Source organism: Kryptolebias marmoratus, linkage group LG19 (assembly GCF_001649575.2).
Source record: "Kryptolebias marmoratus isolate JLee-2015 linkage group LG19, ASM164957v2, whole genome shotgun sequence".
Taxonomy (NCBI): Eukaryota; Metazoa; Chordata; class Actinopteri; order Cyprinodontiformes; family Rivulidae; genus Kryptolebias; species Kryptolebias marmoratus.
The window spans coordinates 2,360,403-2,386,742 of NC_051448.1; the positions used below are offsets into that span (position 1 = coordinate 2,360,403).

General features: G+C 37.6%; 1 protein-coding gene across 5 annotated transcripts; it reads right to left on the reverse strand.

The window, feature by feature from the left end:
• Positions 1 to 1,724: 1,724 nt before the first annotated feature.
• On the reverse strand, positions 1,725 to 25,944 carry LOC108247060 (probable serine/threonine-protein kinase kinX). 5 transcript variants are annotated; one of them, XR_005234461.1, is made up of 32 exons: positions 25,563 to 25,944; positions 21,856 to 22,068; positions 21,136 to 21,186; positions 19,200 to 19,325; positions 19,088 to 19,114; positions 18,339 to 18,365; positions 16,678 to 18,027; positions 15,272 to 15,376; positions 14,840 to 15,037; positions 14,570 to 14,758; positions 14,320 to 14,358; positions 14,129 to 14,170; positions 13,954 to 14,022; positions 13,786 to 13,821; positions 13,622 to 13,678; positions 13,105 to 13,158; positions 12,969 to 13,016; positions 12,593 to 12,853; positions 11,689 to 11,736; positions 11,573 to 11,611; positions 11,371 to 11,403; positions 11,099 to 11,161; positions 10,959 to 11,006; positions 10,799 to 10,846; positions 10,648 to 10,692; positions 10,383 to 10,490; positions 10,230 to 10,265; positions 9,348 to 9,392; positions 9,243 to 9,266; positions 8,001 to 8,038; positions 7,173 to 7,217; positions 6,874 to 6,958 (listed from the first exon to the last, which is right to left on the reverse strand). XR_005234461.1 is itself a non-coding variant. In XM_037981404.1 (31 exons), exons 1-31 carry the CDS (start codon positions 25,579 to 25,581, stop codon positions 6,807 to 6,809), a joined length of 3,639 nt encoding a protein of 1,212 aa, XP_037837332.1. In that variant the 5' UTR covers positions 25,582 to 25,943; the 3' UTR covers positions 1,725 to 6,806. The 5 variants fall into 5 exon arrangements, 4 of the variants coding, with proteins under 4 accessions (XP_037837332.1, XP_037837331.1, XP_024866030.2 ...); XM_037981404.1 differs by lacking the exon at positions 8,001 to 8,038 and having other exon boundaries at positions 1,725 to 6,958; positions 10,648 to 10,686; positions 25,563 to 25,943; XM_037981403.1 differs by lacking the exon at positions 8,001 to 8,038 and having other exon boundaries at positions 1,725 to 6,958; positions 25,563 to 25,943.
• Between the last annotated feature and the right edge of the window lie 396 nt (positions 25,945 to 26,340).

A 26,340-nucleotide genomic window follows, 5' to 3' on the forward strand; every position in this document is an offset into this window, starting at 1 on the left:
CTTTCTTTTATTATCTGATGCATGCATTTGAACTGAAACTGCAGAGAATCAGTAATAAAGATTTATTCTCCTTTAAGAGAGAAAACAAAAACAGCATAAGATGGTCACATATTCCAAAAAGCTTTTGTGCCAATAATCCCATCAGTGCTGCAGATGGAACAACATGGCACTTAAATCTGTCAATATTCAGTCTCTGCTACAACTTTCTGTTTTAATTCAATTTAACACACAGTTTCTGTAAATATTAGCCTAAAGTGCAGATTCTCAACCTTGAATCTTATAGCATTTGCATTCAGTCAAACATCACTTTGTTTAAAAGATACTTGTTTAATGCTGATTACAAGCACAAAAGTTTGCAAAAAAAAATCAGGATTTTTGCACATTTTGAAATATCAAAAAAATCAAATGATCTTGGTAAACATCAGCCACAGAACATTTGTTAATAATCACACATTCGTAACATTAATCTGAGTGAAGACATGCAGAGTGTTAGGATATCAGTTTCCAAATCTAAAATTTAAAAAAATCTGAGTAAATACGGATTTATTTGTATTCAACTCAGTGCAGAAGAAAAGGAAAATAGGAAACTCTGATAAGATGAAATAAAAATCCAAATACAACAAAATGATGGGAAAAAAAAGTGTTTAGAGGTGTAATTGTAGGGTTTTATTATTTTATCTGTTGTGTTTGTTTATAGAAGATGATCAGGTCCGGTTGGAGGCAGGAACCCAGAACGCAGGCAGACTCAAAATAAACTGAAATGACTTTTGTTCTGAAAAACAAAACGCTGATGTTGCAGCAAACAACATATCTTAGATACAGCGGCTCACAGGGAACATGAGAAGACATAAGAAGTAAACCTGATTGAGCTAAGACCAACAATGAGAAGATGGACCGGACTGAACATGAAGACAGCTGACGAGGAAGTGGAAACAGGTGAGTGATTACAAACTAGGGACAGGCATGGATGGGAGCGGCAGGACAAGGAAAACCACTGAGAGCAGAGGTGGTGGTGATGTACGCCTTCAGTTTTTTACCAACCACCAATAAACTGTACAAGAAGAAGACTGAGGGCAGGGGAATGATGACACAAAACTACACAACAGCATAATACTAAACACAAGAAATAAACTAAACACGAGGATAAACAGCTACAGGAACATGACCATAAAACGATGACCTAAAGAACTCAAAAGGCACAGATTCTGACAAAAACTGGACAGAACGTTAGTAATATTCTCAGGGTTCTTCAGCAGAATCAGAAGGATGTTGTTGTTTACAGGATTTTAAACATTAATCTCTAAATGCAGCTTTAATTCACTGTAAAGGGACAAACTCCTACAGCTTAATTTGCATGTTCTGATAGTCTAGAGCAGTGATTCCCAACCCTGGTCCTCAGAGCCCCCATGCTGCATGTTTTCCTTGTTTCTCTGCTCCAACACTTACTTTCAGTTTCTCATCAGGAAGTCAATGATGCGTTCACAGAGGAGTGGGAACGCTTCATGTAACCTCAGGAAATCTTTCAGGTCTTATCTTCCAGAATTGTATTTATTTTTTTAAACAAAACTGGACAGAAATAAAAATATTCAATAAAAGTTTTGTTCATATCTTTGTAGAAAAGTTATTAGTTAAGCGATTGTGTATTTTTCAGTTGCATTTGGGTCAGTTTTAAAACTTTCATGACATTTTATTTTATATTCAGAAAATATGAGACACAAGGAAGCTCAAATATCTGCAAACATTTATTCAAATTTTGACACAAAAACTCCATTGTGATGAAAGCATTCAACTTTTTACACCACTGACGTTCTGTGTCCCTCAGTTCAGCAGCCAAACGTTAATCGTGGCGTCTGATTGGCTCCTGAGATCTGACCATTTCAGCTCGCTTTACTTTACATTCAACAACTTAACAACCGTCACCTAAAACAGTAAAATTAATCTATTTAACACTGTTCTCATTTATTAATAATTTATGTCTGAGACCCTGACTCTCCAGCATGTGAAAAATAAAATAAAATATCACTTTATCATCTTAATGTTCACTTTCAGCTGTTTTTACACCAGAGAGTTAAACGAGAATAAAACGTGTAGATTTTAACTTAAAAATGTTTTTTCTTTCTGTTTATTTAAACTACATTATCTTGCATAAAAAATCTTTATATATCTCAAAAAAAAAATTTAAAAAACGACTTCAAGTGTAGTTTTTGAGAATATTTTCTCAAAACTTTAAATTATTCTTAGACTGACATGGATGGGTTTAGAGCTGTTTTATATAAACACTGGCACAAAAAATCTCATGAATTAGTGTCATAATGTGAATTTTTATCTGCATATTTGGACAAAAAGATACTAAAGTTGCAACAAAGCAGAACACAATTTAAAAGGACTTTGGTGAAATGTTACAAAAGTAGATAAAATTACATAATTTAACATTTGAGAAGTTAATTTAAAAAAAAAATCTACTGCAGGCAAATTATTAATCCCATTAAAATAAATTTAATTTAGTCAGCATGGAGTGCTGCTCACCCTGTTTTTATGCTGTTTATTTCATTTATTCTGGACATTAAATTACAAATTTTACAATTAAGATCTTGCATTAACGTGCCTTAATGTTCAGATAAATGTAACCTTTTATTATTCACGGTGTAGATTCTTATTTTAGAACAAAAACCTTTTACCTTGTTAAGAAACAGAAACCACTGTTAGTGATGTTTAACCAAACTGAAAACTTAACTTCTGGTTAGAAAAAAACTAAAATGAACATATTGTTAAACATAAGTGTTGCTGAAGCTGCATCATGTCTGAAGTTTTGATCTTTTTTATCTTTTGGGCCTTTAGCATTCCCTTTCAGTTAGCATTTCATCGTGTTGTTATTTAAAGCAGTAACACAACTCTGCAGGACCTAAACACACAATGAGTGAAGAGTGAGAGAAACCCAACAAACTGAAAATAAATTCATTAAAACTAAAATGGTTCCAAAGTGCTCTCAGATTCAGATCTCGCATTTATGGCTCCTGTGTGTTTCCTCAGTAACGTTTAAAGTCATACCTGGTCACTCAGAACCTCCTCAAGCTTTGGGATAAAGTATTCGACACCATAAAGTGAAATCAGGTGGGATATTTTCCCACAAACCTCAAATCTTTAACTGGATCTTAGTGTTTTAAAAGTCCAAACCATGCATGCACTAAAACCTAAACTACAGCTCTGAAGTTCATCAGCTCAGCAGGGAATCTTTAAATTAAAGTTGTTCAGCTGGTCATGAGATTAGAAAGAAGCACCAGAGGTTTGGATGACAAAATGACTTGTTATAAATTAAAATGGAATAAATATATATGAACGATTTAACATTAAAAGAGACATTTTGGGCTCTGTAATGCGTCACAAAGTCTCAAAATGATCGTTTTCTGCTCATAGGATCCAGATTATTAATATAATATGATCAAGTATAACTGAAAAATAAAAGAGAGACAGAATAATAAAAACAGCAAGACTTTAAAGTGAAGCACAGTCAGAACACATACAAACGTCACAGCGTGGCTTTTAAAAAGAACATGCATAAAAAATATAGGCCACTTTGTTTTAACAGCTTCAATCAAACAAAACCTGCAATCAGGGACGTTTTCAAGCTTTAACCAAAAGTTTCCACCTTATTTACTGACAGGAATATAAGTGAAGACATGAAAATTTAATGAACTCATTACCATGCTTGTATAATATTACTGATGTGTGATTGTTCCTTTTTTATAACATCACTTCTCTACTTTAATTCACAATAAATCTCTAATTGTTATCATTTAAAGCAGAATCACAGCATGCAACAATGTAAATGCTTTGTGCCAGAATGTCTTCAGCACAGGAGCTTTGCTGCTGTTTGAATCAAATAAAAAACTCTTTCCCAAAGTAACACCCCGTCGTGAGGTGTGTGTTAAAGGCCACGCTGACACAGCTGCCAGGTGTAATGTAGCCCCGACACGCGGCGTCTTTTCACACCTTATTTCTCACGCCTGCAGGGAAACACAAAATCAGCCTCAGATTTAATAAACCAAGGTTTATAATGAAGCTGAGGTTGAACCTCTCAGAGCCCACAGCTGATTTCTTCTGTATACAATATGAAAACATTTGATCAATAAAGAGAGTTTATAAGTCTGGGGCGATTAGCACCCAAAGACGACGACACATTTGAGCTGCTGCTAACTTATTAGCAACATCCATATTGCCTATAATGCTCAGAAACACCACCTTATTCTGAGCTCAGATATTTTTATTCCTTTAAAGTTAATCCTCACCTAAAGGTGGTATCTGGCTGGGCTGAGACTGTTGGAGACTAGGTGGCAACTCAAACTGGACTCTATGTTGTGAGAAAATATGTAAATTTACAATCTCACTAAGCGAGCCACATGGCAAATATTTTTTTAAATTATGTCTTTCAAAACCATACTGTAGGTTTTAATTATTTTGTTGCCTACATCGTACCCACCTCAGCTTGCTTTGTACCCACATATAGAATTGTTTTTTCTACTTGAGTACACCTTTGAAATGAAGATGCGCAGATTTTGGACAGCTTTTACTAAATATTATTTATCACTGACATGGTTTTTAAACCTTGACATATTTTTTTTGCCAGAGGAGAACTTCTGTGCAGCACCAGAGCTCTTGAGATGGGTTAAAGATGCCCTCGACGACTTTGACTCTATAGAGAAAAAAACTATTGAACAAATTGTATGACATGTTCAAAATTCAAGCGACAGGACTTCGAGCCTCTGGAACACAAGGAAGGACGCTGAGAATCACTGCAAACATTTCAAGACTTTCTGCAGACTCCCTCACAAATTCTGTTCATCAATAGCCACAGCCCAGCAAGATGCTACTTTTAGTTGGTTTTGCAAACTCAAAATTCTGCATTTTGTTTTTTTTTTTTTCACGTGTATGACTTTGCTTTGCCTCTAAGCTCTGAAAAGTTCTGGACACAGAGAGGTTCAGTAAGCACGTAGATAAATGTGGTCTAGCCCACTTTGCTGCCATAAATCAGGAGCTGAGAGCTGAATAAATGTTTCAAAAGTCAGCATTATTAAATGTGCAACAGCAGGAGAAACTTGCTGCTTTGCCACATACTTCAAAGGTGAAACTAAGTCTGAACTATGCTGAGGAAATAAGATCAGATGATAACTTTTCATCCACATGGAACTATTAATAAACTGGATGGATCCTCTGGTGAAGGCTCCATCTCTTGTTTAAAACTCCTCTTTTGGTTCTTTTGCAGAAACATCAAGTTTCCAATCAGTAAGACAACGACAGGAAGTTGCTGGTTAAAAACGCTCAGCAGCAGTCATGTAACACCAAAATGATGCAACGCTGCTGCCGAGACACGAAACCAGAACCACGAAGGATGGAGGTAAGTGAAAATACATGTCAGGCTTAAATAATCAGCTGACAAACAAAACTTACATTCATTTATTGCAGTGAATGTCACAGCATTTATCAGTTGGTCACATGGAGGTTTTCCTGCAGGGCTGCCCTGTCTCTGAACGCACCACGCTAAAATAAAAGTATTGCACGAAGCAATAAAATACACAATTACACTACAGTACTATCCTGAATTATGTGGTAGTTTTTTATCTGTTGAACAAAATCTGTTTTTCTTTAAGTTATTGGATCTAAAATGGAGGTATTCACATATAAATGTGTTTATTTTTGTATTTTTACAAATTTTCTTCAATAATTTATCAATTGTCAAGTAGCAACATTGCAAGTTGCTGCAGTATAACCTTTTAAAAAGTCAGAGCATCCAGACTTTTGACTCTGCAGGCTATGTGAGATCCTGTTTTTTCACTGGAATTATTTTAATTTTGCTCTTTTGTTTTTTGTATATTGCACTAACCTACAGTATATTGTCGTTTTTAAATGCTCAAGGCTATTTTCATCTTTCCTTTTGCCTCTCATGTTAAACATAGCCTGTATTTTTATTTAAACATCTATATTTTACTGATTTTGTCCACAACATGTAGCTTAAGATGCACGGCAGAGAAAGAAATCCTTTCAAACTAAGAACGAAGAACCACCTTGATTTTGAAACAAATCAGTTATGTGAAGGTGAAGAGACCATCAGTTAAACCCAGATGGGGTCTAATATGAGTGGATGAATGTCTTGTTGCTCATTTGCATGCAGCTGGATGAGACTGATGGATGCTCGGTGACAGAGAAGCTGCTGGGATCGACGTAGGAGCTCCTGGGTTTTACGCTCCAGCCTCTGCATGTTAATGTTTCACAGCAGAAATAAACAGAACAGGAAGGTCAAAACTGCAGGAAAACTGACGGTGAAAATGTTGCTAAATGGTGCCAATTTAATAAACATTTCATAACTTTTGCATTAGGCCTCCTTTCAGTTTTCATAGTTTAAAACAAATCAAACTCAATTAAGTCATTTCATGGCAAGATTTTGTTTTCCACTCCAAATGCAAAAAAGATTTTTGATAAAATGTTTTGGTTTTAATGATCACTATATTTAGAATTTTGAAAGTAACAGGACAAAGTAAAGATGTAACCATTTATCCTATTCTGAATTACAAAATGTGCGTGTTATTAATTTTATTCACAAAGTTTTATGATAATTCCCAAAACGGTGTCAGTATATTTCAGCTGCAGTATGATATGACTGTGTGTTGGAGCTCAACCACTGAATAATCTGGTTAAAGGTAAATAAATCAGTCCTTCTCTTTGTCTGCAGCTGCTCTTTGAGATACAGAACGCCACAGAAGAGAAACTCTCCCTCTCATAGTTTGGGAGATCCTGTTAGATCAGAAGTAAAGTTACTGCCCCGACGCTCTGGCGGCTCTCTGCTGCTCCAGCATCGACCTCACAGCAGGGGACAACATGGCGGGGGACATGGCCGGGGTGAAAGGTCGTAAAGGGTAATGTGCACTTTTGCCTGGAAAATAGATGCACTGAAAGTATTTCTGACCTGTGAAGACAGCAGAGGGAGACGGGCAACTAAATGTCAGAACATTTGCAAAGCTTTAAACTGAGTGCAAAGTTTTGCTGTTTAAGTTTCACAAGAACTCCGAGTCATAGATGCACCTACATAATTTCCATTCTAATAAGTTTGTGCAAATATTAACCAAAGGGTTTGCTTTGACATTAAAATGGTGATGAGGCAAAATGTCAGCAGCTCTTACTTTGTTTCTTCTTTTCTGTGATGTTGTCTTTAGTCTCAGCTTCTCCTGCAAGAAATGAGATAAAACAAACTGAGATATAAGAAGTCTGAGTGAGAACGGGAGATAAGGCGCAGGATGAGAATTGACATGCTTGGAAGGAGGGAAAGGAGAAAAGGTGGACTGAGCTCGAGGTTTTTTGCTTTTCTTCTGCTGCTTTATTCTCAGAAACCCTAAAAATGAGATTAGAAACATCTTGCTAACTCGTTTTTAAGGTTTATATAAACCGTTTGGTGATGTGTTGGTTAATTTGTTAACGAGATAACAAAATCCTCAGAAGCCAGATTTTTATAAAACTTGTTGAAGGCCTGACACAGACAAGAAAATATTCAATTTTGGTGTTTATGTTAGAAAAAAAAACAAGATGATTGTGTTTGTCCAAACATTCAAGATTTCTGTTCAGATTCTATTTTAAACCACGTCAGCAAAAGTCAAAGATGCACCAATAATTAAACCCTTTATTTTAGTTTTAGCACTAATTTTGCTCTCAGAAACAGGAAGTGAGTGATCTGTCAAAGTGTGGGACACTCGGGGCGGTGTTGATAATCCACTGAATGACTCATTATGAACAGAACACTAATACCACAGATTAATGGGTTTTGGTTTATGGTTTTAATCCAATTAAGTATTATTCTTTCTGTAAAACTCTAACTTCTTTATATAATGCAAGACAGTTAAAGATGCTGTCACCTTAATCAGTTTATCTCTTTAAATTATTTTCATTTGTACGGTCATTAAGTCTCTTCATATTGAGTTAACCAGTGGGGAAATGTTGAAAAATTGATTAAATACCTCCAGGCTTTAACAAGAAGAAGCTCATTTTCCATTTGCTAGTAACAAGCAAACAATATGATGCATTACAGTCAAAAACTACAAAGAATAACACAACTGTGTGTCTTTGTTATAATCTTCATTACCCCAAACATGGAACTAGATCCAGATGATCCTAAATAGTTTGTTTTCATCCAAGAGACTTAATTTGTTTATTAAATGCTGTAAACTTGATCTCAAACTTGGGTGGAGGTTTAAGTTTTGTTAAGACCCCATTTTTTTGTGTGTGAATGTAATCATGATGACGTGCTCGTCAGCAGTTTGTTTCTTGTTTTTCTTGACATTTTCCTCGTCTCTGAGCAGCTCTCCTCCACCCACTCCGGCACGACTCTCCTGGACCGCATCAGGATGCATCTAGAACAGGGGTGGCCAATCCTGGTCCTCAGGGCCTCCATCCTGCAGGTTTTACCTGTTCCTCTGCTCCAACACACCTGATCTGAATCAACAGGTGATTAACAGGCTTCTGTAGAACATGAAGAGGTGATTTAACCTCTGAATCAGGTGTGTTGGAGCAGAGAAATAAGGAAAACCTGCAGGATGGTGGCCCTTGAGGACCAGGATTGGAGACCCCTGATCTAGAAGATCAGCACTACACTGAAACCACAGTTATATTCTCTGGGTTGTTTCCATGGCTTCATCACAGTTATGGTCTAAATATGAGTCCATCAGGACCAGTCCTGCCTCAGACTGACCAAACCACTGGTGTGTTCAGGTTCCACGTTATAGACGTTATAGACCTGCTCCCCCTGCAGCCACCAGGCTCCCCTCAGGACACAGATACGACCCCTCCACAATAATAACCCATTACAACCTCATTATAAACGTTTGTGCATGCTCAAAACCATTGTAGACTCATCTATCCCACATAACGAGGAGCTGATCCTTACACCTGCCTGAAGACTTCACCAAGACGCTGCAAAAACCAACTATGTTGTCTTTGTTTCTGTCGTAGGGTTGACTTCCAGTGTGGAGAGGACCCAAGCAGCCCGTCTGTGTGGAACTTCCCTTCTGGATGTCGTTACTAATTAATGCTTAACTCTCTCCGTATTTATCTTGAGTTCTGTCAAATCTTTGTCTCTGTTGACCCCAGGTGGTAACAGAACGAGGTCGGAATCTTTGGAGCAATCTAACTGATAAAGCATCTTAAATAATAATCCTACTAAATAAAGGAACTTTATACAACATTTATGTTTTCATACTTACCAGTTTGTGGTGGTTTCTCTTTGTCTTAATTAGGAGAAGTGAAAAAGAGAAGAATATAAATTTTACATCACAGTTTCAGTTTCTGACTCCATCCTGGCTCCATACCTTCAGCAGCTTTGACAGATTTCTTTTCACTTTTTGCAGCTTTGCCTGCGAGCAAAAAGATAAAACGGTGGAATGTGAAACGCGACTTGTTTGAGTCATCGTCACTTGTGGGGTGTTTTAGGGACATGTTTCAACTCTATAAATCTGAATGAATGATTCAGAAACCTGGAACTCCCAACCCATGATGAGAACTAAAGAATCTGATCAGATGAGAGGTGAAATCTCTTCAAGCAGTCCAGCTGTCTTGTAAATTCCTAATTGTCCCTCTCTACCTGTCTTTAGACTAGTGCTCGTTAGTTCACACAAGCCCATTGATGATATGTAACAATGTCTTCAACTGATCAATGTTTTAAGAAGTCAGCAAAACAATAAAAGTTCAGAAGATCATCTTTCAGCTGCTCTCTTTTTGGGTCTCCTCAGAAGACTAAATGCCTTCATCTCTCCCTACTTCACTTCATCCATGAATCTTCTCCATGGTCTTCCTCTTTCCCTCCTCCCTGGCAGGTCCATATTCAATATTCATTATCCTTTAGCTGATATATAACCACTGCCCCGCCTGTCTTTTTGTGTGTTTTTGTTAAGTCTTTAAACCATAAATCATAGCTGGCCTCATATGATAAACTTTTCCTTTTACTCTTGCAGCTCTCATGCCTGAATCTCATCTTAATTCACTTCTGCCTTCATCCTCCTCTTCATCTCTCTTGTGGATGGTTGACCTTAGGTATTTAACACCTCGACTTCTCCCAGCTTCATCGTTCCACCCGTCTCCGTCTCATTCACACACACGGATTCTGTCTTTAATTCCTCTTTTCTCCAAAGCATGCCTCCACCTTTCAAGCCATAAACACAGTATTTTACACACATAATTAACTACAAACTTACTTTTCTTGTCTGCCAGTACTTTTGATCTTGTCTGATCTGGAAACAAAAAGATATAAATATTAAGAGTTGAAGGTTAAAGATGTTGAAATCTTAACTAATCCAAGCTGATAGTTTTTTTTAGCAAAATGACCGAACAATCATTGAAGAACTTACCTGGTTTATATGAAGGTCTGTGCTTCTCTTCTTTGGCCTGAGACGTTACATTCGCCCTCCTGTCAGGATCCAGTCTCATTCTCAGCCTCAGTGGATGTGGTTCTGGATCTGTTTGAACACAAAGACTACTTTAAATTGAACTTTTTCTGATTTATTACATTCCTACGATAAACTGAATGAACACACAACACAGAAAAATGGTTTAAACTAAATGAAAACCAAACAAATCTTAAGTCGGAGAGCTCATGCAAGGTCAGAGTTTTACCTTTCTTATCTTTGGATGCCTTGACTTTGCTCCTGACAGCTGATGCTCCAGAGGGGAACAAAAACAATTAGTTTCCAATCATCTCTCTTGTCGCTGCTCTGAATGATGATTGACTTTCTGCTTATTAAAGCTCGTCAGTGTCTGTTGTTACCTGTCTTCTCGGGCGCTGATTTCCTCTTGTGTTGTGCAGCTGCAGGCTCTGACATGATGTGATTGGGTTATTATGTAAAAGATGAGATTTTACCTCTCATCAAAGAGGAGCATTTCAGTCATATGAAATGTTAAAACAGTCTGGGGCAGTAGCAGCTTACCTTTCTTTGAAACTGGAGAAGATTTGGTTTTCTTTTTCTCGAGGTGCTCTGTCAAACAAACAGGTTGATCACATATGAACGACATAAAGCTGCTTCCCACCATGTGGACACGACACAAAATTTACTAAAATGTTCTTTACCTTTTTTAGTTTCTGCTGGAAGTTTGGCTTTTTCTTTGGGTTTCTCTTTTTTTGCAGCCAGCTCTGTAGAAAAAAGTTTAAGCTTAAATTACAAGCATCTAAAATCAATTATTAAATGCATGTGATAATTAATTCAATGTTTATTTTATAGTTTTGATGCAAAGTATCCATCTTTGTGTTTATTTATAACAAAACACAGCTGGAATTTATGTTGTTTTTTGTTTTTTGGCTACATGAAAATACCAAATTACAGAGCTGTAAACAGAATTTACCTTTCTGTGTTTTATCTTTGGTCGCTGCAGGTTCTGAGGAGATAAATCCAGAAAAAAGGTTTAGTTTGTTTGTTTTTAATGAATTCATATTCATATCTCTTCATCCTTATAAATCACTGCTGTAGCTGTGATTTATTTCAGCAAACAGGGAAGTTCTGTGGCAGGTAAATATTTATTTTTATTCAGGAGAAGTGAGCAGTACCTTTCACTGAATCAGCATCTTTGGTTTTCTTCTTAGGAGCTAAAAAAAATGAGATATTAGTTATTGTTTTCTGCTTTAACAAGGAGGAGAAAACGAATCCACGAGCAATACTTTACCCGTCTTGGTCGAAGCAGGTTCTGTTTTTTCCACAGCAGGTTCTGGTTCTTAAAGGAAAGAGGGGAAAAAATTGTGATTTTTTTTGTTTCCGAATAATTTATTCAAAATATTTTTCTCCCAATAAAAATGATTGTATAGATTTTAGTCATTCTAACGTTCATTTAGTTAAAAATAAGGCCATGCCAACTTATTGAAGATAAATTAGATGAGAATGATAATGTTATGTAATAGTGGGTCCTGGGCTAGACTGACAAGCTTAAATATAAAATAGGTTTAAACATCCTAACAATGCTCTGTTTTCACTGATAAAATTAAAACCTTTTATTACCAGAAGGTGAAAAGTAGACATCTTTATGTGTTTTGACCTTATTAAAATATATAGGTGTGATTTATAATCTGACAGTTTTTATAAATATGTGAAATTAAATAAAATGCATAATATACATATGCATAAAAGAGTTAAATGGGTGAGCATGCAGGTGCAAAAACTATTAAATTACAAGCAAGCACAGAAATTCACTTTAATGAAAAGATTTTATCAGTTGTTTATGGTGCTGACGATTCATAGTTTTTATTATTTATCATTAACTTCATGATGATAAAGAGCTTAAACTTATTTATGAGTCTAATCTCTATATTAAGATATATAAAAATGACATTTTAATTATTTTAAAAGAAAGTGATTTGGAGTTTTTTGACATTTGAGTTTCCGTCCAAAGAAAACCGAAACAAATCAGCTTGAATCCAGGAAGCTCCTCGACACAAAAAACACTTTAAATCTAAAAGTTGATGAGATATTTCCATGTGATTGATGGTTAATAATAAAAGCTCTAAATGGAAGATGTTATGACTGTTTTAGCTTCAGGTTGGTGTGTTTTTTCTCTGAAATTTGCTCGCTCTGACCTGCAGCTGCTGCAGCAGCTGGCTGAGCTTCAGCAGCTGGACTCGGCTCCTCGGGTTCCACCGGAGGTGCTTGTTCTGGGGCCTCCGGCGGCTCACTTTGGACCGGCTGAGCTGGTTCTGATGGAGGAGGCATCACCGATTGCACCGGGGGCTGAAAGGGTTGGAACTGAGCGAAGAGCGGCTGCATGAAGGGAGGCGGCTGATAAGGAGGCTGGGGAGGTGGGGCTCCAGGGTGAACCGTCACAACGGGAGCAGATGGAACTGAAAATACAAAAAATAGGTTTTCATTCTCCAGGAGATGAGAGAAAACTTATTTATGACCACATTTTATATCCCACACCACAGAAAGGGTCGGTAATAAGAGGTTGGTGAATACCTGACACGGTTGGAGGAGGGTACGGGTTGTCTGTCACTATGTGATGAACTGGAAAACAAAAATTAGATTTTATCAACCTAACAGTAGAAACAGATTCATCCTAACTTTAATGGTTGTTAATTTCTTTGTGACGTACCGTACCAGCCCGGAGGAGACGGGCAGTAAACCGGAGCAGGTCTGCAGGGACCGACTGAGACGAAAACGTGATGCATGTCAGAGTTTCTATCTGATGCATGTGGATCATTTTACACATTCTGGGTTGAAAAAGAATCTATAAAGCTCAAAAATCCCAAATATTAAAGCAACAGGAGATAATTATTCAGCATGCAGTCACTTGAACAGATGGTTAAGATTATTTTCTTTTCCTTTAGCTTTTCTGACCCCAAACAGCAGGTTATTAAATTAATCAGAATTTAGTTTTTTTTGTTTAATATGTGTAATTTCTGTGAAAGTTGCTGTTGGTGTTTCTCCAAAACATATTATATATTCCATATTTTCACTTTTTAAAAAAATAAAAATATAAAATGAGGTAACAATATGGACAGGAAGTCGAGTCAAAGTAAATATCAAAAAGTCGTTCAACCATTTACATTTCAACCAAATCTAACTTTGTTATTTATTCCAAACATGATAAACAATTAGTGCTTTTTTACCTTCTTGTTCCGACTCTGAGACTGGTTCTTGGTTTTTAACTTCTTTAACTTCTGTCTCTGGGAGAAAACACAGTTGGGAGAAAAGTAAAATTAGTTCTTCCTTTTCTATATTTTAATTGTAAACACGTGTGTGTGTGGGGTGTGTGTGAGACATTATTTCAGACCTGTTTTTATAGCCTTGGCCTTCTCCTTTATCTTGGCTTTTTGGAATAAGGAACAAACACATTTATAATGGAATTTTTTATAACAAAAGCAGAATTATCATTCTTATTTTTTAAATTTGAGATTAAAGTCAGCCTTTTACTGGAAGGACAGTTATATTCTTAGAATACCTTTGAGAAGAGGAGCTAATCTTCGGATTCTCCTGACTTTTGGCTCTAAAGTCGCCATTCTGGGAAGAGCTGGACAAAATGTAAATGTATTATTACAGTTATTATGGCTCAAAAAGAGCATCCTAAAAGATATTTAGTGTTTATAAAAATGGATATAGAAGATGATCAGCGTTACCTTGCCTTTTGGACTTTTGTTCTGTCCTTACAGCTTCCTGTTCTTAAAGTAAAATAAAAATAAATAAACAAAGTAGTTTTACTTTACCATAAATAGAGAGAGAGCGAGAGATTTAAAAACACTTCACTTAATCCTTTCATTTGCTCCCATTCACCTTTAAATGAAAGAACTAGTTTTTATTTTATCATTACCTTTTTTTCGTCTCACAGCAGAAACTCTCCTGGGGGCGTCTGAAAACAGAAAATGACATTTAAGACCTAAAGCTACAAAACTTTAATTAATCACAATGAACGGTTCTGACAGTGAACAAAAGTGACAAATCTGCAAGTTAGCTGAAGTTCTAAGCCCAAAAGTTAAAAATAATCTAAATACATGGCTTGAAACTAAAATATTCAAAGTTAGAATGTAGAAATAATTATTTGATAAAAGTCTGAAAAAAACCTTTTTTATCTTTAGTCTTTGCAGCAGATTTTTTAGTTTTTGCAGGAGACTCTTTGGTTTTTGCAGGAGACTCTTTGGTTTTTGCAGGAGACTCTTTGGTTTTTGCAGAAGATTCTTTGGTTTTTGCAGGAGACTCTTTGGTTTTTGCAGAAGACTCTTTGGTTTTTGCAGAGTGCATACAGGGACAAACTGAAATCACAAGTTAAAAACCTAAAGTTACTCTTAAAACAAATCTGATCCAAACTCACATCTTCATCCTGAAGTTCTAACCTGCAGGTTCAGCCTTCGGTGCATCTTCCTCTGGTTCTGGCACAGGTTTAATCACATCCACTGTTGCCTTTTCCTCATCATCATCCTCCTCATCATCCTCCTTTTTGTCTTCAGATTTGGCCATGCGTTTCTGAGGATCTGACTCTTTCGTTTCTCCCTCCTCATCCTCCTCTTCCGGAGCTGCGGGATGTCTGCTATCTGATGGAGAGAAATGCTGTATTTATAATGTCAGTGGCAGCTGTTTAGACTTATTGAATGTATAAATGTAAATAAGCTCAAAGGTTCAGTGTGTTTTCTGTAAACCAACACAAATTTGTGCAAAAACTAACCCTCACAAATATTTACACAAGTTTCAGAACAAGAACCGTTAAACTTGGAGTAAGAAAATGACTAAATATCCGTATTTAACTCACAGCAGCAACAGCTACCCACCAGCATCCTCTGCCTTGTCTTCATCATCCGCCTGCATGAGCTCATCCTCATCTTCACCATCATCTGCCTCAGTCTTTGCTGCCTCCTGCTGGGCAGTGATCGCCGCTGCAGCGGAAGTTTCAAACACAGATCAGTAAGTACACATTTCTAATTATCGAGACAATTTAAGAAAGAATTCGGGTCATTTCGTGTCCTTAAAGCACACACTGATGTTCCCCTGCTTCAACACGCCTGTTTTATATGTTCGTGTTTAACTTTCGATTCATCTGAACCAGATGTTTTGGAGCAGGGCAACATCTAAAACATGCTGGACAATGGGACTGAAAAACAGTTAAACAGAGTAAAGTTAAAGAGGAATAATGAAAAGAAATTAAGACGTGTTTTAAAATTGTGGTCTAATGAATTAAAAGCTCATATTCTTTATGAAAAATCCAGCATCTGTCAGTAAGCAGGCCATAAACATAAAAGTTTCCACCTGCAGACTGAATTAGTTCACCTGGAACCAGGAACTTCCAGCTACATAAAGGAAGCATTGATGCTAAAGTAAATAAGCATTTTTCTACCATTTATTCAGATTTATCGTGGGCACCTATAAGTCCTGTTTAACTATAGACAGCAGACGTGTGTCTACACTGTTCAGAGCTCTAAGGTTCATGTGACATCATCAACTTAAGCTGAATATTCTGCAGTAAATTATTTTTAAATTAGTTTATTGCATAGTCATGTGAAGCTATGACCTGTTTAAACTTGAAATGATGTTTCTGCTGTGAGTTTTTTCACTCCTGTCCCTTAAATCTGATTGTTGTCTACGGGGAGATTTTTGCAGCTATTTGCATATGTGGTTGTTAGAACATTTTGATGTATTTCATTATACTTTTTTTTTGTTTGTTTCCTAAAGCTGCTGGAGGAGCAGCCCATCAGAAATTGTGACACCAAAGTGGAAAAAAAGGTCAATAATAATGTTGGCCTGAATTCTGCTCTGGTTTTGTCTGTGCTGTCAGGGAGTGACAGACCCAGGTGTGTGGTTGCCATGGTGATTCTGGTTCTTTTTACTTTTCTTCAACAGTTTCTATTTGAAGACGCTCGTAAAACTAAGGTCATAGTTGAGAGACGCATCATCAGAGGAGCAATTAGTTGAACAAGCAGCAGCTTTAAAGACGAGCAAATAAGATCTCACTGCAGGGAAGGAAGGAAGGAAGGAAGGAAGGAAGGAAGGAAGGAAGGAAGGAAGGAAGGAAGGAAGGAAGGAAGGAAGGAAGGAAGGAAGGAAGGAAGGAAGGAAGGAAGGAAGGAAGGAAGGAAGGAAGGAAGGACTTTAGAAGATGTTATTTAGGAAATTGATGTCTGTGACTCATCAGTGGGCAAATAAAGCAGATTATTTTTCATTTCAGTAATCTTCATCATACCTGCCAGCAAGACTTCATCAAGCCCATCATCATCATCCTCATCCTCTTCATCTTCTTCCTCCTCATCTTCATCAGTTGAGGGTTCTGCTTCTTCATCTTTAAGTTTATCTTTGTCTTCCTCAGCACCAACAAATGTCTCTGTGATCAGTTTTTCCTCCTCTTCATCAGCGCTGAACTCAAATGAGCTTGTATCAGCATCTTCATCGTCTGTGTCATCTTCATCATCGGCCGTGTCGTCACTGAAGACAGTGTCTCCGAGGGAGTCTTCATCGAGGTCGAGAGCCGTGTCTTCATCTTCATCACCCAAGACTCCACTGTCTGAGCTCAAAATGGGAGGAAATTCATCTTCCTCCTCCTCCTCTTCTTCCTTTTTATACTCATCCTCATCATCATCATCATCAGGTTTGTGAAGAACATCCTTGTCTTCATCATCTTCAAGGCTGATGTCAGAGTACTCATCTTTAAAGTCTTCATCTTCATCTTCAACATCTGCGAAGTGTTCAGAGGACGCGACAGAGACGTCCTCGTCTGATTGGTCCAGATCATCATCAGTATCTTCATCAACAGATTTTACATCTTCATCTTCATCATCATCATCTTCTTCAACAGGAGGTAGAAGAGAAACATCTTCCTCCCCTGCAGGTTTGTGATCATCTTCCTCATCCTCAGTGGAAACGGCTACAGGATGAAGATCAACATCCAAGTCATCATCAGTGTCTTCTGGAATGACGTCATCAGAATCATCTTCATCTTCCTCCTCTTCCTCACTGGAAAGAGCTGCTGATTCGCTGAGGTCCGAGGTGTCAGTAAATGCATCGTCGCTGGATTTATCCTCATAATCTTCATCTTTCTCATCATCTTCATCACTGTCTTTGAGGTCAACGGGGACGTCAGAATCCGAATCAGGAGACAGAACTGACTCTTCATCGTCTGAGGTGGAAACGGGTTTAGGAGATGCTTCTTCATCAGCAACAGGTTCCTCTTCATCTTCATCCTCTCTGTCTTCATCAGCTGCCTCTTCATCATCCTCCCCTTCATCTTCTTCATCCTCCACCTCGTCTTCCTCCTCAGTTTCTTCTGTCTCCTCTTCTTCTCCTCCTTCTTCCTCCTCCTCATATTCCTCCTCATACTCCTCTTCCTCCTCATACTCCTCTTCCTCCTCATCATCATACTCCTCCTCCTCATACTCCTCCTCATATTCCTCATCATACTCCTCTTCTTCCTCCCCTTCCTCCTCCTCATACTCCTCTTCCTCCCCCTCCTCCTCTTCCTCATCTCCCACAGCAGCCTCCACATCTTCCTCCTCTTCCTCCATCTTTTCCATAGTTTTCTTTGCTTGCATCCCTATAACTGCAAGAAAAGCATAAATCTGTAAATTATTGCATCAATTAAATTTGTAGAAATCAACGATTACATTTTAATCTTGAAACAATCTTAAATCAATTCTTCCTCACAAAACACTTATTATTAGTAGTAGTAGTAGTAGTACTTTTTCACAACAGTATTATTAGACAATATTGTTTAGTTCTTTATATTTCATCCTTTTGTCGAATTAAAACTTTTTCAGACAATGTCAACTTATTTCACAAAAACTAGATCTATAATGTTTCTGAGACATTTTGACATTCAGCTTCTCTACTGAATAAAGAAGAGCTACAAACCATTACTTCTTGATGGTAGAAATTCTCCTGCAGAATAAACAAATAAAACATAAAATTAGCACAAAAGCAAAACAAAAATTAACTCAGACAAGACTGTAAAAATTTAGTATTAACTAAAATCTTTGTGCCAAAAGTTAGACTATTAGACAAACAAAAGATAACTCTTGAGTCAGTTAAGTTAAGTATATTAGATAATCAATAATAAATAAATAAATAAATAAATAAATAAATAAATAAATAAATAAATAAATAAATAAATAAATATGTGTTTTTCTCTCCTGCTGCCTCAGCAACCCAAACTAAAAGGATGAATGTTGACCACAAATATCGTGACTAAAATGTTGTTTTCCGTTAGTCGAGTGTTATGGGATAAAGGGCAGAGCTCATCAGGCTTCACTCCCAGAACCAAAGAAGTAAATACCTTTTGCCCCCTCCTCTTCCTCCTCCTCCTCCAACCATGTTGAATCTTAGAGATGGTTCATAAATTTAAAAAAGGCTCAAATCCGCCACCGGCTGATGTCATCAATAATGTCAGTGCCTTTTAGTCGTCCCTAAACTGAACTTTTTGTGCTTTTAAAAAATTCAGCCTTACCACCCATCTTATTAGATTTTATCTTATCTGCAACACTGAGACCATTTTTATCTTAAAGTCATATTTAGTAAAATTCCTGTGAAGTGTATTTTGTAACAAAATGCATTTTTCCTTTCTTATTGTGCAGATTACAGATAAAAGGTGCATCAGAACAAACCTTTTTTCCTCACTGCGTACAGATTTCCTACAGAGGATGAGAAAAAACAAATAAATGCAGCAGAAAACCAGTTGTTTTTGTCCAACAAGCCACTGATTTTATTGTGTGTTACCTTCTTCTTCTTCAGGAGCAACCAGGCTGGCAGCAAATTTAAATATGGATGAGATGATGTTTGTCGATACGTCCACGGCGTCGTTCATGGCCTTCCTGGGGTCTGAGCTGATCTTACTGAGGCTTCCTGAGGAAGAAAAATAAACAGTTTACTCATTTAGTTTGATGACAGCCGGTTTGTTTGACCAGGCAAAGTAAATCAAACTTTTGTAAACATTTCTCATCTTTAAATTTACTTCAAGCTCTTAAACCTCTGGACAGATTTCCTCAGTGAGGCGTAAACTGAAAGGGGGCTGAAGAGATGAGTTTAAAAAGCTGAAATCTGAACCTTCAGAGCTGATTGTTTTGTCAAAACGCAGGTAATAAAGAATAAAGGGTAACCCACCTTCCAGTTTTACCACCTTAAAGGGGCATTCCATAAAATATAATGCTGTGCAAAAAGCGTCTCATTGACCCTCAGTCATCAACTCTTTATTCTTTTATTCTTGACAGTTTTTGTTGTGAAGTTCTGCATTTGTTTTGCTTAAAAAAACTAAGTGTGATATGAATCTCTGTTCATTTAGAGGTTTTAAAGTAATGTAATTAATCAGAACTGTGACCAATAAAGTTGAATGAAAAAGGGTCTGTTGCCGATGCAAACACGATACAGACATCGTTCATTTTGATTTTACATAAGCCAGTTTTTAACATATTATTGCAACATCTTTAGCCTTGGATTTTCAGAATAAAAATACAAAACTATGAAGCAGAACAGAGCTGGAAACTGCACTGAAAATACAAGAACAGTGATTTCAGAGGAGCTTGGTTTTTCTTTTTCTTAAAAAAAACATCTGTTTCAGAAAACGTCCATTAGAGTAAACTTAACCAAGCTCATCTGAAGTTCAAATATTAAAAAAAACATCATTTCTGGCTTCAAATCAAATGTAGTTGTTGGGTTTTTCAAATATTTGAACCTGTTTTCACAGAGGCATTTGAAGGCAGCATCATAACAAGGAAACAGTTCATCATGTCTTCCTCTTGTTGACCTCCAGGTACCTCAGCAGAGAACCAGTTAAAGGGTCTGAGTCTTGGTGCTCCTCGGCTCTTACCCTGATGAGATTCACAAATTAATTAGGCCAGCGGCGGAGTAGACTCCCTAACATCTGACCAAATCCTGCCTGAGCCGACGTCCTGGTCAGATGATTGAACTACGATGATTAAAGGCAGAAAGGGTTAAAAATGTAGACTTTCTGTCAGGCGTAAAATAACATCATCTTTGTATCCTGATGTGGATAATATCCTGTGGACAAGCAGAGCCTGATGCTAGCCAATGTGAGTCAGGGACGAGGACGACACAGACACTGCTCCGCTGGTCAGGAAGTTAACCTAAAAACAAAATAATTAATTTATTAAATTGATTTTGATGTTTAAATATTTAACTAAATTATTGTTTCTTCACCATCCTCTATTGCTTAAGCTTAAATAAAGTATAACCCTGCAGTTAGAGTATAAATAATGTCCATCCTCTTTGTTATTTTTAATAAATTCATCGAAAAATTATGGTTCTTACAGAATCTTGGGGATTTATATTAAATCTGTTAAAAGCTTAGAGATTTGATGTCAGATGTCAGGTGAGTCTGTCCCACACCGACCTGATTCTTCTGTGAATCTCATCAGAGTATTTCCCTGTGGGCCGTAAAACTCGGGTCAGTCCAGACCCGTGTACTGAGGAACCCGGGGATCAACACCCTGAACGGACATCTGGACACAGAATGCTGCTGTCATCCAACATGAAGAGGCATCATAATTTAGCATTCTCTGCAGATTTACAGACAGAAGCTGTGCGGGAACTTTCCAGCTGTGAAACCTGATGTTTGCAGTCAGAGTTAGTAGGAGATGGGCAGTTAGTAGTTTTATTCAGCTGCTCTGAGGAAAGAGTTGCGGTTTTGGTTTCTTGCCTCTACGCCCTGTATCCTTAAAAACCTTCCTGATGCCAGCCTGTGGGTGACCTGGTTGGACGAGAAACAGCAGCAAAAAGCAAAGAGTTTTAGTGCAGTACTGTGGGACAGGAAAGGAAAGGAAAGGAAAGAAAAGAAAAGGAAAGGAAAGGAAAGGAAAGGAAAGGAAAGGAAAGGAAAGGAAAGGAAAGGAAAGGAAAGGAAAGGAAAGGAAAGGAAAGTATTTCTGCACATACTGTAATGATATGATAAGGAGGAGGTTTTATTTCATCCTGTAAGAGAAATTAAGTATTCTAAAATACCAAAACAGTTGATGTCATCATTTCTTCTCTGCATTAAAATGAAATTAAAATGGAAGCAACACTGAGAGAACAGCCTGTTGCTTCTGTTTTACTTTAGCACCGATGGTCAGTTTAATTTTTGTGAGGGCTTTTGTTAATTTATTACGAGAAATGTGAAGAAATGAAGGGATAAATGAAGTAATACTTGTTAGAAAATTGTCTTTACACAAGTAAGATTACTAAAGATGTCAGCTGGACAGCCTTGCTAGTGTCATCTGGAGGAGTTAAGCAATTTTTAGCAGTGTTACAGAAACATATTGAACAGGTAAAATGTGATTTGTAACATACATGTTAACTGTCTGATTTCAGTTTAACCTTATTCTTTTAAAGCAACATGTGAAATGAAGCTTTTCCTTGAGAGAAGATGTGCATGTTTTACCTGAAATGGTCTTGTAGTCCATCACATCAAACATAATGATGAAAACACACGACCAAGTGATGACCAGAGCCAGAACTAAGATCCAGGCTAACGGGGAGCTGAACGTGGAGTAGACGTTATCTGTAAAGGTTTTCTTGGGGCCCCGCGAAGGTGCCGACCCGGCGTCTCCGGTCTTACTGTCGATGACCATCGTGGTTGTCGTTGACGACCGCGCTGAGCAGGACAGATGAGAAAACACGGTCAGATACAGAAAATGAAATATTAACAGACCTTTGTTGCTAAAATTTAGCGAGACAAACAGTAGGTAGCATGAGTCAAGAGCAATGCTTTCTAAAATAACAGCCCAACAGAAAATAATGAAGAGTTTGGATCAGAGTTTTATAAAAGTAGAGAAAAAACTCAAGAAATGACAACTTCTGTTTGATAATGAAATCACTGAAAATGATGTATTCAAGACATCAGCGATGTTAACATATGTATATATTTATATAGCTGGGACTCGCAGCGGATAAGTCACACTCTGGTACAGGAGATCAGGGGTTCAAGGGTTCGAATCCTGGTGCCAACCTCTGAGCAATCTCGGTTACACAACGAGCAGAGGCATAAAAATGATGTTGGGGAACATTCTGATGAGAAATGGGCTGCTGAACGAGGGCAGAGAACTCAACACTGTTGGAGCTCCTATATGAGCAAGCTTAGAGAGAGGCTGTATGGGAAGGATGTGGGATCTATGGAAACATAGGTACCCATCATCCAAACTGACTATGAAACACATCCGAGAGCGAAACCTGCAGTATGTCAGGTCAGGGGGGAGAAACCATTGAGCCCTGAGGAACTGAATACGAGGGCAGCTGACCAGAGAAGTAAGATGGTGACTAAGCTAGATGCCTACGACCTTGTCAAGGCTAAGCAACAATAAACCCTCGGAAAGTCTGCTAGAAAATGTGAAGCAGCACCAAGTATCCCTCCTGGCACCATCACAGAGACCAATAAGCTGGTAACAGTGACATATTTGGCTGTAAGATCAATAAGGAGCATTGTCCTCCACAGAGGAGGAGGCTGGAAACTAAGATCAAGTCAAATCAGAGAGATATTACAGATATTGAGCTAAAACTTGGAGTGTAATTAACGTCACTTTTTATCTAACAGACATGTTTGACTATCATATGCAGAGTGTCTTTCTTAAAAAAGGAGTATAATAGCTTATATGAGTTATTTCAGTAAATATCATTCAATTATAATAAAATATTGCTGGATATTTCTAAATCTTACCTATTTATTTGATCATATTCTGCAGTTTCTAGAGATGTCCGTCTTGGAAATTATGTCAAATTGAGATCATGTTTAAATAGTGCTTTTATGTTCAGATTTCACAGCCACATTCACCCCCATATTACCTCCTCTTAAAGTTTCAGAAATAAACTCCTGCAAAATCTGAGCCAGTCAGTATTTTGGTTTCCGATTGACCTTCTGACCTCTGACCGGGTCACACAAGCTCAGTTCACCATCATTTTTTTAAAAACCTGCCATAAAAGGTTTGCTCTTCCATGCATGCATGAGTCTTCCTCTTCTGGCTGACCAGCCTCGACCTTTAGTCTCCAAACGACCACCTGGTGTCTGCGACGGCTCAGTGAAGTCATTAGGATCTACAGAGTCTGAATACAGAGAAGTGTAGCCATAACACGTCTGGAACGAGCTGCAGAGCCGAACTAAGAGCCGAACTAAGAGCCGAACTAAGAGCCGAACTAAGAGCTGCAAAGATTCAGATCACTAAACAAGGTGCTGATGATCTGATTGGGCGTTTAATTCAAGCTGTTCTTGTTTCCAACTGTCAAACGACTGGATCTGTTGTGTTTACGATGATCCATTAACAAAAAATCCAAACGTTCTGTCCTGAATTTAAAAAAAATGACTGTAACAGTTTGTCTAAGTAACATACTGTACTATAATCTGTATGTTGTAAATGATTTCATCACTATATCATCACTGTATTTTACTCACAGAACATATTTAAGAGACTTGTCAACATTTCTAACTCAGCTAGTTTTGTTGAGCTTCTGTAACTCACATTCTTCCCTGAAATACAAACGCTTAAAGAAACTAGATATATTGTATTTTAGAGACTTTGTCATTGATGAAACTTTTCAAAAAGAACATTGATTTTTTTTTTAACTGTATGAAACTTGGTGGCTTTATGCTTTTCAAGATATTTGATTTTTTTTTCTCTTTCTTAGATGGAAGCAACGCGCAGGTAGCTCAGGAGGTAGGTTGGTCTTTTTAATGTGGGTAAAACTGTGCTAAATTAATGTAATAAAATGTTAAACTATTGTCACTCATGTAGGTAAATTACTTACTGCATATGGACATTTAAGGTGTAAAATAAAACAAAGTATTTCTGATAACAGGAGAACGTTTTGACATGTTTGGGAGTCTGTTCATGCATAAAACAGAAGATAATTCAGGAAATAAACTGCCTTATAATTGACTTTTTGGTTTAGGTTATACTTGAAAGTTCAGGATTTAACACATAACAAATTTTAAATAAAGCACATCAGTAATGTGACAATATTAGGTATAAACTTTTATTCTTTATTTCTTAAGGAGTTTGACAAATAAATCTGAATGTTAGGTGCTGCTTGTTTATAGCTTCTCAGATGTGACTTGTTAATATATTTCTCTCATTAAACAACAGTTTCTCAGAGCTGCAAAGGAGTTTATTAAATTCAGGAAGAAAAATAACTTAAAGTTTCTGCATCTACAGAGTTTAATCCTAGTTATATCCCTTTAAAGCTTTGATCAACCTGAAACACTTCTGATTTAACCATCAGATCAAACAGATCCAACCGTCCTGATTGTACACACTCAACATGAAACCAGTTGTTGTTAAGTCATCCATTCATTAAGCCATAAATTCCTGTTGCATGAATCACCAGCTGTAGATGAGAGTTCATGTTGTGTTGCTCTGACTTTTCTATTCTGTGTCAGATTTGGATTCAGGGACTTTGCAGCCAAGTTTTCGCTAACAGCAGCAGCAACAAAGTATTCTGAATTATTGACTTATTCTTCATGAGGTTTAAGCATGTTTATTGTCTGCTGAAAGCCAAAAAGTGTTAGTGTTAGTTTAAAACCTGGCACTGAAGTCTGCAGGTGATAAATATTCCATTAGAGGAATGCTGGGTCTTTAATTCTTGTTAATTAAAGCTGATGGTTTGCAAAAGGTTTATTCTAAATGTTACTTTTTTCTCTTGAGTAACATTTAGCTCCAAATGTATTTTTACTTATGGATCAGATAATCAGTTCCTGTCTGCATGAACTCACATGTTGTTGACATGATCCTAAGAGGAAACACTTGTGTTGATGTTTAACTAGTACTCAACTGAGACCTTCTTCAGATTTTCAGGTTCATAAGCAAAGCTGCCCTCAGTTCACAGATGTTTTTCTTCTTATTTTCAGGAGTCAAAGTTAAACTAACGTCACTGTCTCAGCTGACACGGTGCAGCAGAAGGCTGTGTTGATGCTGACCGATCCTTAAGAGAAGTATAGATGTCACTGGAATCTAAAAGTTGCATTACAAAAAGCAGATACGTGATAGCTGCTTATTTTTAGATGCCTTTAAAGTCGATGAACACAACACAACATCGAAAGTGCCACGGTGGGAGGCATGTTTTATGAAACAGGTTCAGAAAGTGACTGACTGGGATTCTTACCTTCTACTGTTTCAGTCATCCTTCCAAAGTTAAAATTCCTTCTAAAAGTTAATCCTGTCTGTAGGTTATGTTGCCATGAGTGTCCTCAGTCCTTTGCACGATTTATTCCCACCGTTTTATTCCAACGTATATAACCGGAGCTGTTTAACCACCACAGGTAACTCTACGCCTCTTTCTCTATTTCCAGGACTTTGTTGTGCATTTTGCTTTAATTTCGAAAAGTGAAAAAGGTGGTCCAGTGAGTGAACTTCTGATCCAGTGGAAACTGCTGGGAGACAGACAGAGACCAAGTTTAGATGGTCAGTGTCATTTCCCTTTGCCCGGTTGGGGCTGGGGTTGCAGATAGAGCCGCCCGCCCCCCCCTGTCCACCAGCTCAGACAGAATTAGATCGACAAACGGGGACTGAGGGGACGGCACCAGCAAAAGAGAGACTTGGAGAAAGAGCTTCACTGTAACTTTATCCCACAGGCCAGTGTTGGTGCTGGAGTCACGTGACCACAGAGCTGAAAGAGATTTAATGGAATATTATTTGTATCCTAAACATAAAAACTTATTTTGTGTGTTTGTTACACTGAAATACTCAACTGTCACCTATAAATACAGTCTAATCTAATTACTGCAGCATTCACACCATATTTCAGAGCCTGGGTTATTTTTAGAGCGGTCTGCTGCCGCTGCTGGTATTCTGCTTCGCCTTTTTAGGCCTGAGGCGTGACCTTAACACCCCACCCACAGACCCACTCCCCCCCGTGTATTCACTGATCCATGCAGCAGACC

Excerpts from the sequence above, each read along its gene's own strand:
- LOC108247060 (XM_037981403.1), bottom strand. Across the intron at positions 14,171-14,319 it reads TGCTGTGAGACGAAAAAAAG|AACAGGAAGCTGTAAGGACA; the intron begins GTAATGATAAAA and ends TTTTACTTTAAG. Across the intron at positions 13,017-13,104 it reads GTCTCCTCCGGGCTGGTACG|TTCATCACATAGTGACAGAC; the intron begins GTACGTCACAAA and ends TTTGTTTTCCAG.